Here is a 15,731-nt window from a genome sequence, read left to right on the forward strand (position 1 = left end):
TTCTTCCCTCCAGGCCTTTCCTGGAACAACCAAGAACTATTGCCCATTCCTTAGAGCAGAGTTTCTCAACCTTAGTACTATTGACATTTTGAGCCTGATAGCTCTTTGTCATATGGGATTGTCCTATACCAGTGATGGCGAACCTTTTGAGCTCGGCGTGTCAGCATTTTGAAAAACCCTAACTTAACTCTGGTACTGTGTCACATATAGAAATTTTTTGATATTTGCAACCATAATAAAACAAAGATTTATATTTTTGATATTTATTTTATATATTTAAATGCCATTTAACAAAGAAAAATCAACCAAAAAAATGAGTTTGCGTGTCACCTCTGACACGTGTGTCATAGGTTCGCCATCACTGTCCTGTACATTAGGGGATGTGTAACAGATCCCTGGTCTCCACCCACTAGATGCCAGTAGCACCCCACCCCCAATTGTGACAAGAAAAAAAAAATGTCTTTAGATATTTACAGATGTCCCCTGGGGTGCAGTGTCACCCCAGGTTGAGAACCACTGCCTTAAATTGATTTTTTAAACTAGATTTGATAAGATCATGCACATTCAGGATGGTATGGCCATAGACGAATTTTTAAACTAGATTTATTTCATTTTAAGCTCACAGGAAGCTCTGCCACATTGGAAAAATGCAAATGTTGTAAGAGTGCAATTAGAGGAGAGGAATGAGGGAGATTCCTAAAGAGAAGTTGTGAGGAGGGGAAGGCAGGGCTGGAGAGTGCTAAAGGGTGGCAGGGTCAGTTGGAGAGAAAATGAAGAAATCATAGGCCCAGGGCTTCTAGGGTGAGTGGCGGGCCTGTCTCAGAAATTTTGCCTCGGGCCAGCCAGCTTTTCCTCAGGCCTTCTGCCAGAGGCTGCCTGGGAGTTGCAGTAACTTAATGAATAACACGATTGTTCAACCATAAATTTCTATCTTGCAACTGTTGGCTAGTACCAATATAGCTTCTGTCTGGTTAGTTTTCCTTGTCATATAAATAATTTATTTTTTCCACATAGGAATCTCTTAATATACCCAGTATCTCTTCAAAGTGAACACTGCAAGCAATAAATACTATGTGACTAATGCATTTGCTAAAAATCTAACTTGTTTTGAATTTAATATCACCAACAGCCTCCTTCATGTCAATTTCTTTCATTTTATTAACAGACGAACAGAGCTCAACAAAACCCTGCAAACCCTAAGTGAGGTAATCACAGTACACCCTGTACCTTGTATATAATTGTTATTTGGGGAAAAGCATGGAGTTCTGCATTCCTGGGGAGATATGTATTCAAATCCCCCCAAATCTGTCATGTAAAATAGTGACTGGACTAGTTCCATTACTCCAAAAATCAAAACTAGGCACAATGGATGGATGTTACAAGGAGGTGGGTTTTCCTTCATGTAAAACTGAAAGTTTCTTAAAACAAGGACCCAGAAGAATGAGCTCTCTTGTGTGATAATGAGCTCCCTGACATTAGATATATCTATCTAAGCAGATGCTGTATAGCCTGAATAGCTTTGATCATAAGTCAGAAATCTGGTAGGAATATGAAATGGATGAGCCCTAGGAGTTCTTGTAGCTCTAAAATTCAGTGATTCTGTGATTAGTCCAGAGTTGTCTTGTTTGACACCTTCAACTGTCAAAGTAACATATATTTTTTGTTTGTTTCAGACTTATTTTATAGTTTGTGCCACAGCAGAAGCTCAAAGGTCAGTTATTTTTAATACTTTTATAAATATCACTAGAGGCCTAGTGCATGGATTCATGCACCAGTGGGGTCCCTCAGCCTGGCCTGCACACTCTCATAATTTGGGACCCCTCGGGGGATGTTGGACTGCTGGTTTTGGCCCAGCCTGTGGGGATTAGGCCGAGAAACTCGCAGTCCAATGCCACCTGCAGCTCCTGCTTATCCCAGCCCTGCTGCACCTACCGAGGACTTGTGCCCCGTCAGGCCCAAGCCCAGTCGGTCCTGATCAGGAGATGCTCGTGCTGCCGCAGTGGTGCTCACCAGCCATGAGCCCTGTGTCTGGTGCCAGTTGGTCAGCTGAGCAGCACTACTGCTGTGGGAGCACACTGACCACCAGGGGGCAGCTCCTGTACTTAGTGTCTGCCTCCTGGTAGTCAGTGTACATCATAGCGACCAGTCAACTGATCCTTGGGTCGCTTAGGCTTTTATATATAGATTATTCTTGACTCATGAGAAATAAAGTATTGAGGAGTCTTAGGTTGCAAATTCGAAGGCATTCTTCTAAAATAAATACATATTAATGACATTTTGGATATACACTGAGTGGCCAGATTATTATGACCAGCAAGATTATTACGACCACCCCATCAGTACAATGAAGTGAATTAGTTATGCAAATAATAATAATAAAACCTTGAGAGTATTTGCTTAGGAAGTTTTCAATATTCAGTATTTTTGGAAGTGTCAATGAAGTACTGATGGGGTGGTCATAATAATCTGGCTGGTCATAATAATCTGGCCACTCAGTGTATGTATTTTTATTCTTCCAAACATTCATCAGCCTGTCACAAGCATCTTCTCATTTCTTTGTGAAACACAGAGGGGGGTGCTGTTGGGGCTGCTGACCTCTGTTTTATGAGGCTAAGGATCATCAGTGTCCTTAGCCCCAAGGGCCACCAATACAACCAAGAAATGGCTCACAGTGGTCCAGTCAGAGTGAAGGACAGTCAAAGAAGAAGGAACATAATCTGGAACATGGGAGAAGAAGGAGAGGGAGGAAAGGATTGGAAATGAAAGAGAAAAGAAGAAATTAAAAAGTGCATGCAGAGGTGAATTTGAGATTGCCCGATAATTATTTGAGGATGTGCACATTATTATCTTAAATTGTGTCCATTGGTTGTCCTGATTGCATAAGCCAACAAGCTTATAGGTCAATAATCTCACTACCTGAACCTTCAGCATTCTGTGAGAGTAAAAATTCTAGAAAATGACATATTTCTACTCATCAAACTATTCATTGATACAAATAATGGCAAGTCTTCCATGAAATTGTACATCAAATCCCTATCCACTATATGTAGTTAGTTCATTTTACTTACCTCTTTTGTTCTTTGCAATATTAATTTTTTTTTCACATAAACCAATATTAAAGTAGAAATAAACAGAGAGAATGTTTTAAATTCCTAGTTATCTGATAATCCAGATTGGATTGCCAGAGATTTTGGATTTAAGAGACCTTGACATACATCTAGGCTGGTATTTGAAAGGGCTCTTACAATGGAAACTCAAATGCCTACAGCTGGGGGTAAGACTCTAGCTGTCAAGATGCTTGTGTTTTCAGCCAAGTGTTACCCCTGCCTGTTCATTGTGCAGGCAGACAAAATGAATCAGCAGCTATATGTGATCAGAGCCTCTCTGCTTTGCAACCTCTACGAATGTAAACCCCTATAAATTTCTTATCCTATAAAATCTTTTGGATAAAGTTCAGGCCATGGTAGCTGGGTGTTTACAAGCTTATAGGTGACACTGCAAGTTAACATTGTCACTGTCTCTTTTCCTCACTCTAAGTTTGAAAAAGCAATTACAAATATGTAGATAGGTTTTCAATTTAGTAACATTCTAGTTGTATATTTTTCTCTTTATAGCACACTTAATTGTACATTCACAATAAAACTGAATAAGACAAGGAACATATGTGCCGTAATGATGGCTTTGAAAAGTGTAAAGATTCACCCAATGGGTAAGTTGTCTCTATGTTGCTGTGTTCGTTTTCATATGGTTTTGATGCATTCTTTTTAAAATTGAAGATATAATTAATAAACTTACATATGTTACAGCTTTCTACTTTAACTCATTTGTCCTTGGGCAGTTTTTAGGGAGCTCTAAAAGGTGATTTTTCCTTTCTTTATTTTTAAAATATATTTTTGTTGATTTTAGAGAGGAAGGGACAGGGAGAGAGAGGTAGAAATATCAATGATGCGAGAGAATCACTGATCGGCTGCCTCCTGCACACCCCACAGTGGGGATCGAGCCCACAACCCAGGCATATGCCCTGACTGGAAATCGAACCATGACCTCCTGGTTCATAGGTTGACACTTAACCACTGAGCCACACCAGCCGGGCTTTTCTTTCTTAATAAAATTTCAGTATACTTTTTGAAAACATTATAAACCCTGCTGAGAAGGAGAGATCTATTTGGAGTGTTGAATTACTTGCCACTGGGATCTGTTTACTTCTGAATTCCTCTTAGAAATTGCTGAAGAGTGATTGATATTGTGTGCATATAACCCTCCCCAAAATGATTCATTCAATATAAGGCCATCCAATTTATTTTCTCACCTGTTTTAGACAAATGCTCTCTAAAATGTAGTCAGTGTAAGGACCATAATACTTGATGGATCTGAGCTTCTATCTTGCCTTATTCTTAACCATGCATTTTCTTCTCTTTCCTTTTGTCTCCTCCAGAACAGTGCTGCTGTTCTGTCAGAATACCCTGCCCTTCCTCCCCAGAAGAATTAGAAAAACTGCAATGGTATGTAGCAAACATGCTGACCCTTTTCCTAACAAAAATAATATTTAATCGCCATGTTGGCTAAGGAATTGTTGAAATTTGACAATGAATAAGGGCTTTCAATTTCAACACTTCTCAAACATTACTGCAAATATCAATCACTGAGGATCTTGTTAAAATGCAGATTCTGATCAGGTCTGGGCAAGACCTGAGATTCTGCATTTCTAACAGGCTCCCCAGTGAAGCAAATGCTGCTGGGTCATGGACTCCACTTGAAGTAGTAGGGTTCCAGACTATAGCGCAGTGGTTCTCAGGCCTGGTTGCACATTAGGACCATCTGGGGAGTTTTAAAAACATTGATGCCTGCCTCCCACCTTCAGAGATGATGTTATTGGTCTGGGGTGCAGCCCAGGGTTCTGGGTGGTATCAGATGGTTGCCAGAGGAGGAGATTCACTTCTCTGTAGCTCATTTGTCTCACATGCATCTCTCTGATTCTTTCCTTTAGTGACTTGCAGGATCCAATTACGTGTCTCCCTGGTGGTTATTCACATGGCCCATCTTCCAGCAATTCTATCCCAGTTGCTCCTCAGGCCACAGCTATTTCCCAGGTCTCCAGTGTCTTCTCTTTAGCTGTGCCTCTAAATCAACCAGCTGTTATCTCCCAGAGCCCAACAGGGGTGATTCACCTTCCTTCTGTCCAGTCTTCAACTCCCATAGCTTCTAGCCCTACCATTGATAAGCTCCCCCAATCTGGAACTATCTCAACCCCTAGTCCCCAAACTGATCTTTCCCACACCCTGTTACCTGGGAAATCCTCACTTCCCATTCCCACCACGTCTGCCCTGGTGAATGTCATCATGACCAGCACACCTCCTGACAAGACAGGTAAATATAAGGAGCTAAGCTGCTCCTAATTTTGTTGTAATTCTGGGTATCTGAAATGCAGCTGCCAGCCTGTAAATGAAGATATCTGTAATAAGATCACATTGATCCTTTCTTTTTATGATGTCTTTTTATTTCAAGAGATTTCTTCCAGGCATTCATAGAATGGAGAAATAGCTTTGAGGCAAACACAGATCTCATTTTATTGAGCTGAGTTATTTTATAGTTTTCTTTCTCCTACAAAATGTTTTGGGGTCACTCTTTTCAACATTCTGAAGAGAAAACTTGTGAACTGTTAAACACAGTAACTCCATTTAGACAGAAGACAATAAAAACTGGTGTTCTTGAAAATTAGTCACAGAGTGACAGAGCTGGGACTGAGCCAAGGTAGCCACAAGGAAGAGAAAAACATTCAGAAGGCCCAGTCGTCGGTCTGCATTGGGCTCTAACTGGCAGTGTGATCTGGGATAAGCCATTTTGCTCCTCCTGACTCAGCCTATTAAATTAAAGATAAAAATAATCACACTAACAGCACTTGGTTGAGAACAGTGGCATACATGAGAAGCCCTGGAAACTGCAAAGGGCTCCCCAGAAACAAAGTAGGTTTAGGGATAAAGGCTAAAGGGAAGAAGGAAGGAAGCAGAAAGAATTCTGGACACTCTCCAGAGTTTCAATTCAGTGAGTGAGAAGCAGGTCTTCCTCTAGACCAGTGGTTCTCAACCTTCCTAATGCCACGACCCTTTAATACAGTTCCTCATGTTATGGTGACCCCCCAACTATAAAATTATTTTCGTTGCTACTTCATAACTGTAATTTTGCTACTGTTATGAATTGTAATGTATATATCTGATATGCAGGATGTATTTGCATTGTTACAAATTGAACATAATTAAAGCATAGTGATTAATCACAAAAACAATATGTAAGTATATATGTGTTTTCCGATGGTCTTAGGCGACCCCCAAAGGGGTCGCGACCCACAGGTTGAGAACTGCTGCTCTAGAATTTAGATGTTTCAAGGCAAAATCAAATTCTTGATGACATGGGATTGGAGCTCAGGTTGAGGTCCCTGCCCCTTCCACCACCGTGCCAGCATCCCCAAGAGGTTTAGACTTCTGCCAAATGACTTGATATTTCTTCAGATTTGCATTTCTCTCTCTAAGTAATTTTAAAAATAAATATGGACATTTTAGGCCATATAAAGTCATTGGGGCTCTAGTCTAGTGGCTGATGAAAAATAAGTAAAATTAAAGTTCATTAGCCCGAGCCTAAAATTGTCTACCTTTCCAAAGCTATCCCCTTTCATCCTTAGAATCAACCTAACAGGCTACACAGAAAGGCCAGCAAGGTGGCCTCTTACGACTGTGCTTCCACTCCCGAGACTTGAGTTTCAGGCAATGAGGAAGCAAAGTAGCATATGCATAAAAGATGTGCTGGGGTATTATCTGGTGGCTAAAAAATGGATATAACTTAATGTTTCCATAGTAGAGGGATGGTGAAATATGATATTCTCACAATGACTCACATAACAAAATGACTATTACACAACTGTGCATAAGAACAGCTAGACAAAAACTTAGGGGCATTTCTCAAGTCTTGAGTGAAGTGAAAATAATAATAAATAGTTTTCACACCATGTTTATAACAGTATATTATAACACATGAATAAAGGTTAGAAAGGAACATGCAAAATAAGAAATAGGATGTTAAGTGGTCAAATTAAGAGACTTTTTTTGTTGTTAGGTCTGTATCATTGTTTCCCAATTAAAAACACTATTAAAAATCAGGCTTACAGCTGGTAATTTTAATAACATTCTCGTTTCCACAAAAAAGGGTAACTTCTAGTTACCCATATAAATTCCTGTATGCATGATATAAATTAAATATAAGTACATTTATGCTTGTATGAATATACACTAAATACACGGACATGCTTTTACCTATTTTTTTAGTTAGGCTTCTTTTTAAATATATTTTTTACTGTTGACAGTATTACAGATGTCAATGTATAATGTACACTGTATACATGAAGTATAATGTACACACAGTAAAATTTATCCAGTTCTTTTGGATGAATGACAATTTAATAGTTCTATGAAGTTGAAAAACACCACAGTCATGTAACCACCATCAAGATATATAACATTTCCACTACCCCCAGAGTTTCCTCCTATCCCTTTGTAGTCAACCTCCTACCAACTTTGCCCATCCCCTGGCCACCACTAATCTGTTTTGTTTCCTTATACTGTGCTTTTGTTTTTTCTAGAATTTCATATGAAGAGAATCATACAGTGTGTAACCTTTTGAGTCTGACTTTTTTTCACTTAACATAATACATTGGAGATCCATCCATGTTGTTGCATATATAAGTCGCTCATCCCTTTTTATTACTGAATAATGTAGTCCATTGTATGGTGGACCACAGTTTGTTTATCCATTCTGCAGTTGATGAACATTTTGGCTTGTTTCCACTTTGGAAACAAAGCTGGAAAAGGCTACAATGAACATTCATGGACATGTCTTCTTAAGACATGTTTTCACTTTCCTGGGGTGAATACATAGCAGTGGGTTTGCTAGATCACAAGGTGTATGTTTCTTTTTATTAATGATTTCTTTCATTATGTGTTCATAAAATGATTTGGCTCTCTGTTGTAGAAACTGTTCATACCAGCAGCATCACTGTTTCTGACCTTGAGAGCCAAGTGTCTCAGATGGAGAAAACTCTGTCCTTAGGCAGCTTGGAGCCTAACCTCGCAGGAGAAATGATAAATCAAGTCAGCAAACTCCTCCATTCCCCACCTGCCTTGCTGGCCCCTCTGGCCCAAAGGTATGACTTAGCAAACTGACCCTATAGTGATAACAATGCTTCTTACATGATTAATTACAGCCAAGTATTTTTCTCCCACAATGAGTTTTATAATGACTTGTTAAGTTGCTACTCTGTATTCTTTCTGCTTAGATTGGGGAAAACAAAGTGGGAGTGTTGAATTTGAACTGCCACTTATCTTTACAGATTGCTAAAAGTAGTGGATGGCATTGGTTTACAGCTGAATTTTTCAACCAAGACCATAAGTCTAACCTCCCCTTCTTTGGCTCTGGCCGTGATCAGAGTGAATTCCAGTAATTTCAACACGACTACCTTTGCTGCTCAAGACCCTACAAATCTTCAGGTATATCCTAATTTAATGTGGAAACAGCCTTTTCTTGTATATGACATCATATAATATATCATGATATATGATAGAGTCTTATATATGTATGAGTATATGATTGAAGCAATTACTGCTTATAGTCAGGGATGATATTAAAAATATTTAACATCTAGAACAATGAGTCACCACAGAATTAAAAAAAAGAACATTGCCTAGCCAGTGTGGCTCAGTGGTTGAGCATCGACCCATGAGCCAAGAGGTTACTGGTTTAATTCCTAGTCAGGGCACATGCCAGGTTTCGGGCTTGATCCCCAGTAGGGGGTGTGCAGGAGGCAGCGGATCCATGTTTCTCTCTCATTGATGTTTCTCTATCTCTATCCCTCTTCCTTCCTCTGTCTCTAAAATCAATAAAAACAGCTCCCCTCCAGGGAACATGCCCATGCCTTTCCCTTTCCCTTCCCATTCCCCCTCCCCAGACACCATTAGCTTCCTCACTCCCAAACTCCAAGGACCCTTCCTTTACCTCCATAACTCATTTCCTAAGCCCATTTCTTCTAGGAATTACTTCTACATCTGTAATTTTCCCAATAAATGTTCTATTACAGTTTGAAAAAAATAAAATCAATAAAAACAAGGGCATTGGTTTTGACTGGTCTCGGAGGTCATTGTTGCACCTAGAGTTAACTCTTTAGCAGTTGTATTGTGGAAGTTGGGGTGAGGTATGTTGTGGGAAGTGTCCAGTGGAGGGTTATAGATTGTTGGGAGACAGCAGGGGCATCAGCTACTTATCAACCCATTCCAATATTTTAACAAGTGCTATGATTACACTGGTGTGAATAGTGGTACTGAATAGCAATCTTGCTTCTAATTGTTTTCTATCCACCTATTAGAGGGATTAGGGACTGGAAACACCCACATAAAACCAAGTCCTGCCTATTAATTTAATTTTATAGTCATCCTTTTACAAGTTTAGTGCATGTGGTTCTATGAAGACTTTGCCCTAACAAGTCACCAAGTTGGTGTGCTGCTGCTGTGGTCTCCTTGGGGTCTACAGTTATACTGCAACCCCACCCCAACTTTATTGCAATATAATTGATATATCATATCCTATACTTTCTGACTGTTTCTGTGTATATTTAAAATGTTTTCTTTCCTGTTCCAAGGCCTCCTCTCCCTATTACACGTCCTAATTTTGCAGCAGAGAAATAAGAACTGATTATACATAGAGACACCACACATAAATGCCCCTACATGATTCTTCATCTTGAGTAGTTGTTGTGTTTTCTAACTCCTTATTATATCAGCCCCAGACATTTTTATTATCTTTTACTTGGTTTTCAGGTTTCTCTGGAAACTGAGGCTCCTGAGAATAGTATTGGCGTTATTTCTCTGCCCTCATCACTGATGAGTAATTTACCAGCTAATGATGTAGAGCTAGCTTCCAGGGTTCAGTTCAACTTTTTTGAAACACCTGCCCTGTTTCAGGTAAAGTTTCCGCGAACTGGTTTTGGGTTAAGTTTTATTTGGGAGTGGGGAACTTATGCTTCTTTTAATCCTCATATATCTTAAGCCTGGTATAAGTAAAAAGAATTGCCGAAAAGCTGCAATTTATTTTTAAACAGGACCTAGGGGTGCTAGTGATGATACATAACAATAACTGATACTTATGTTTACCAATGCTGAGCACTATCCTAAGCTCTTAGAAATGTTAACTCTAATACTCTCAACAATTCTGTGAGGAAGAAACTATTAAACTATATATTATTCCCATTTTCTAGATGAGGATATGGATGCACAGAAAGGTTAAGTAACTTGCTCAAGGACATGCAGCTTAAATGGCTTAATGTCGTGCTCCCTTTGGCAGCACATATATTAAATGGCTTAATTTTATGTTCCCTTTAATATTCATGAAGGCCCTATTAGGTCAATTTGTGAAACTTTACATGGTATTTAGAGCACTGTAGAGTACAACAAGCTCTGCTTCTAATTATGGTTCTTGGGAAAGTCACTTTATCCCCTGACCCTCAATTTCTGACCTAGGTTGTAAAATAAGCATATGGACTAAATAGTCCTTCAGGTCCCTTCAAGTTCTAAAACTCTCTGATAACATTTCGTTTTCCCTTGCCATCCTATTGATTCTTTTGTGTGCTAGGACCCTTCTCTGGAGAACCTCTCTCTGATCAGCTATGTCATATCATCAAGTGTTGCGAACCTGACTGTCAAGAACTTGACAAGAAACGTGACAGTTACATTAAAGCACATCGACCAAAGCCAGGTGGGAGAGTCCTGTCTGGGCTGTTCACTGACCAGAAACACCTTGTGCAAACTATACCTGGAAGAATTGGCCTAAAAAAAAGGAGACCCAGCAGAACCTAAAAACTCAGTTAGGGCAGTGTGTAAGACTAGAATCACTTAGTCACTCCATTGGGTTTTAGCATGCCTAATAACTGACCACCTAATCTCCAAAAGGAACAATGCAAAAGCAAGCTCTTATCAACTGCCAAATTTCAGTGCATTTCAATCTGTGGCTGCAGGTCTGATTTTCACCTCCAAAGAGAAAAAAAACAAAACAAAACACAGTTCAGTTCACATTAAGCATCATCTGTCATCTCGCTACTCAAAGTGGAGTTTGCAGACTCTTAGGCCCCACTCCAGACCCACTGAATCAGAATGTGCATTTTAACGATGCCTCAAGGTGATTCTTACGCACAATTGCTGAGTTTAAGAAGTGCTGACCTATGTAAGACTCCCTAGTTGCTCCTAGGGACCAGTGTAAAATAAGAAGTTTCCAAAAATTAAGAATGAGATTCTGAAATTTTAAAAGAATCATAGTTATTTTTCCAATTGCTTTTCTTTTTTCAGTACAATAAATTAATTATTTGTGATGTGTCTTTCTACTGCAGGATGACTTAACAGTAAGATGCGTATTTTGGGACTTGAGCAGAAATGGTAGGTTCCAGTCATACCTTTTTCAAAGTCTTGAGTGTGTGCGGGGAGGGGGTATAAGGGAGAAAGGGCAGTCATTAGTGCTGTGGCCTTGCTGATGGAACAAATACTCTTCCCAATGCCAACAGGTGGAAGAGGAGGCTGGTCATCCAATGGCTGCTCTGTCAAAGACAGGAGGCCAAATGAAACCATCTGTAGCTGCAGCCACCTTACAAGCTTTGGAGTCCTACTGGTAATATCCCAAATTATCTGGCCTTAGATTCTGGGTCTGAGGGGTAGTCGGGCATCATAACATAATGTCTAATCTGCTAGATGACTTTGATAAATCAGCAGATATGACATTGTGGCAAAGTTATTGACCAATTAAATTACTCTTCTAATAAGCAAGTGTACTTGAAGGAAAATACTTGAACATTGAAGTATGTTTTCCCATTCTATTTTTACATTTAAGGTTTACTCATTTAAATAGCTAGGAGGACTAAAAAATTCAGGTTAAAGGGGGTAATAAAATTGTTTAGTTTGCAATGCACTTTAAATTTTTATAAAACACATTGATGTAAATTATCTTATTTAAATCTCCCCAACAGTCCTGTAAGATAGGTATAATGGGGCATTGCTATTGTCATTTTAATGAAGTCAGAATTAAGACTCATTTGTTAGGTGATTGTCCACAGTCATAGAACTAAGAAATATAAGACCTAAAAGCCAAATTCAAGTCTTTAGATTCCTAGCCCAGTGCTTCTCTAGTGTACCATAAGACACTGATTAAGCACATGGGCTTTGGAGTCAGCCAGACCTGAATTTGGTTCCTGGCTCCTCCACTTCGTAGCTGTGTGACCTTGGACAATTTACTTAATCTCTCTAGGCCTCAATTTCATTATCTTTACCTAATGATAATAATTGTGGCTACCTTGCCAGTTATTGAATAAACTATGGATGGACACTTAGAATACTCAATCAATGTAAGTTATGATTCTTTTATTTACTTAAAAATATTTGGTCTTGAAAACAATATTTTATTTTCTAGGACCTATCTCGAACATCCTTGCCAGCGGCTCAAATGATGGCTCTCACGTTTATCACATATATTGGTTGTGGGCTTTCATCAATTTTTCTGTCAGTTACTCTTATAACCTACATAGCCTTTGAGTGAGTATCCACAACTGGAAACTTGGATGATATGATACAGTGCTCACCTCCATTGCCAAAATATATTAATTAAGTGCACTCCTTTGCCTACCTTATCTTGTACAACCATCTAGTAGAGGCACCTATATGTAAAACTTCATGATTCTTTTTATACACTTGATTCCTTCCATTAGTCTATACACTCTCTGAAGACAGGGGTTGTGCCTTAATCATATTTGTACCCTAAAATGATGCCTGGTACTTAGTTGACATTAAGTGTGAAATGAAAGATGGATGAAGACCCAAAAACCCAATAGCTTAAATCTGAAAGAGACTATAGATTCATGTATGTAATAAGAGCTATGTTTAATGTAATGTGTTTCTAAATCGTACCTAGCAAACACAAAAGATTAATATATTAACACATGTTGGCTGAAGAAGAATAAAGAATGTAAAGCTTCACTGAAAAATATAGATACTTGATAAGTGTGGCTTTGTAAGTCAAAGCAAGAATGATATTCCAAGTAATAGCATCTCTTTCTCAGCTTACAGAAGGGTCCCTTTGGTCACTTTTTTTTTGGGGGGGGGGAATTCCAACAAATTCTGTTAGAAAAGAAGAAAATATGTATTTTTATTACATTAAATGAAACATATGTAAGTTCTGAAATGTAGATTTTGGACCCTGATCAAGAAATGCACAAATTTACTTTAAATGCCAGACTTAGGATCCAGCTGTGAATACAGATCTTTTAGTGGACCTTTGAAAATATTATTAATGAGACTAAATTACCATAAGGCCAACCATTACTCAGAATGATTTCACCAGATCTAATTTCACACATATAAATATGCATATGTCATCAATTAGCTGTATTTTCCTATGCCTGTTTCATTTAGGTATAGTATAAACTCTTCTTTCCATGATCTCATTTTCACTAATAACATAAGATAACAGGGAAATCTGGCTATGTTTTAAAGATCTGAATATAGGAACCTATTGTATGAGAAGCAGTAGCAATGCTTCTAGAAGTAGTTTGGAAGAAATGAGGGGTGGGTATTGCTCAGTAGATTCCACTACAAACTATTTAAAAGGATGGGTCAGCAGTCAGCATGTAAAAGGTTCCACAGAAATACAAACACAAATTTTCCATATGGTTCCACCAATGATTCTGTTTAGATTTTTCCTTTGTTGTTGCTTTTAATGCCTACAGACATACTCAAAGAGAGGGAATTTACCCACATGCAATAGTCCCCCCTTATCCACAGTTTTGCTCTCTGCAGTTTTCAGTTACCCGTGGTCAACTCCAGTCCAAAAATATTAAATGGAATATATTTTTTAAAAAAAATGCCGAAACCGGTTTGGCTCAGTGGATAGAGCGTCGGCCTGCGGACTGAAGGGTCCCAGGTTCGATCCCGGTCAGGGGCATGTACCTGGGTTGCGGGCATATCCCCAGTGGGAGATGTGCAGGAGGCAGCTGATCGATGTTTCTCTCTCATCGATGTTTCTAACTCTCTATCTCTCTCTCCCTTCCTCTCTGTAAAGAATCAATAAAATATATTTTAAAAAAATATTAAATGGAAAATTACAGAAATAAACAATTCATAAATTTTAAGATGCTCAGTGTTCTGAGTGAGTAACATGATGAAATATCAGACCATACTCCTCCATCCTGCCCAGGAAATGAATCATCCCTTTGTCTGGTATATCCACACTGTACACACTACCCGCCCATTAGTCATTTAGTAGTCGTCTTGGTTATCACAGTGCTTGTGTTCAAGTAACACCTATTTTAGTTAATAATGGCTCCAAAGCACAAGAGTAGTGATGTTGGAAATTCAGATATGTGAAAGAGAAGCTTTAAAGTGCTTCCTAAAAGTTTTCAACTTAATAAGTCAAGAAAAAAATGTATGCTGAGGTTGCTAAGATCTACAGTAAGAATGAATCTTCTATCTGAGAAATTATGAAGAAAGAAAATCAATTTGTGCTAGTTTTGCTGTCATACCTCAAATTATAACAGGTATAGCCACAAGTTCATGACAAGTGCTTAGTTAAGATGCAAAAGGCATTAAATTTGTGAGTGGAAGACATGAACAGAAAACGTGTTCTGATTGATGGCAACATGTTGCACCAGAAAGGATTGAACCTACTGTATGAAGACTTTAGCAAGAGATTTCCTGAAACAAGTGACACCAAGCCAAGTAAGGAATGGTCAACAGATCCAGGAATAGGTTTGAACTGAAAAATATAGAAAGTCACATGACTTTTATTACTGTATTGTCATAATAGAATAATTGTTCTATTTTATTAGTTATCTTTTAATCTCTTACTATGCCTAACTTATAAATTCAACTTTATCATAGGTATGTATTTATAGCAAAAACATAGTATATATAAGGTTTGGCCCTATCCACAGCTTCAGGCATCCACTGGGGGTCTTAGAACGTATTCCTGTTAGGTAAGGAGGGACTACTATAGGGGTTTACTAAAGAATAAAATTAAATTGCTTAAAACTCATATATAGACGCACAAAAAGAATGTGATGCTAATTCTTTTATTGTCCTTTCCTTTTAGAAAGATCCGGAGGGATTACCCTTCCAAAATTCTTATCCAGCTTTGTGCAGCTCTGCTCCTTCTGAACCTGGTTTTCCTCCTGGACTCATGGGTTGCTCTGTATGACACACGAGGCCTCTGCATCTCGGCAGCTGTATTTTTGCATTATTTTCTCTTGGTCTCATTTACATGGATGGGCCTAGAAGCATTCCATATGTATCTGGCCCTTGTCAAAGTGTTTAATACTTACATCCGAAAATACATCCTTAAATTCTGCATCATCGGTTGGGGTATGTATCATTTGCTTACACATTGCCTTGGCTTTCTCTGCTTCATCTTCAGTATTGTGATTTTTAATCACATATAGAATGATAAAACAGGTCATACTTGACAGGCTTCTAAAACAGCTTTAGTCTCCTTATATGTTGCATTGCCCAAAGAACAACCTTGTCAAATCTCTTTCTAGAATGCCTATATATTTACCCTGGACTGTTTATGAACACAAAATTCTTAGGAGGGCTTCCAGTCAAGATGATGGAGTAGGTAAATGCAGCACTCACCTCCTCCCATGACATCAAAATTACAACTAA

The 15,731-nt window shown here is 38.7% G+C and overlaps 1 protein-coding gene across 3 annotated transcripts in view; it reads left to right on the forward strand.

The window, feature by feature from the left end:
* Positions 1-15,731, forward strand: part of ADGRG2 (adhesion G protein-coupled receptor G2) — a 117,586-nt gene that overhangs the window by 86,844 nt on the left and 15,011 nt on the right. For all 3 annotated transcript variants that reach the window (XM_036305822.1, XM_036305820.1, XM_036305821.1), the window contains 13 exons: positions 1,166-1,205; positions 1,674-1,711; positions 3,615-3,709; positions 4,436-4,502; positions 4,988-5,367; positions 8,020-8,191; positions 8,378-8,534; positions 9,858-10,001; positions 10,669-10,791; positions 11,420-11,465; positions 11,591-11,694; positions 12,490-12,611; positions 15,163-15,431. In XM_036305822.1, the coding sequence (XP_036161715.1) occupies positions 1,166-1,205; positions 1,674-1,711; positions 3,615-3,709; positions 4,436-4,502; positions 4,988-5,367; positions 8,020-8,191; positions 8,378-8,534; positions 9,858-10,001; positions 10,669-10,791; positions 11,420-11,465; positions 11,591-11,694; positions 12,490-12,611; positions 15,163-15,431 (1,757 nt within the window). The remainder of the gene's footprint in view (positions 1-1,165; positions 1,206-1,673; positions 1,712-3,614; positions 3,710-4,435; positions 4,503-4,987; positions 5,368-8,019; positions 8,192-8,377; positions 8,535-9,857; positions 10,002-10,668; positions 10,792-11,419; positions 11,466-11,590; positions 11,695-12,489; positions 12,612-15,162; positions 15,432-15,731) is intronic.

The sequence above is a fragment of the Myotis myotis genome, unplaced genomic scaffold (assembly GCF_014108235.1).
Source record: "Myotis myotis isolate mMyoMyo1 unplaced genomic scaffold, mMyoMyo1.p scaffold_m19_p_4, whole genome shotgun sequence".
Lineage (NCBI taxonomy): Eukaryota > Metazoa > Chordata > Mammalia > Chiroptera > Vespertilionidae > Myotis > Myotis myotis.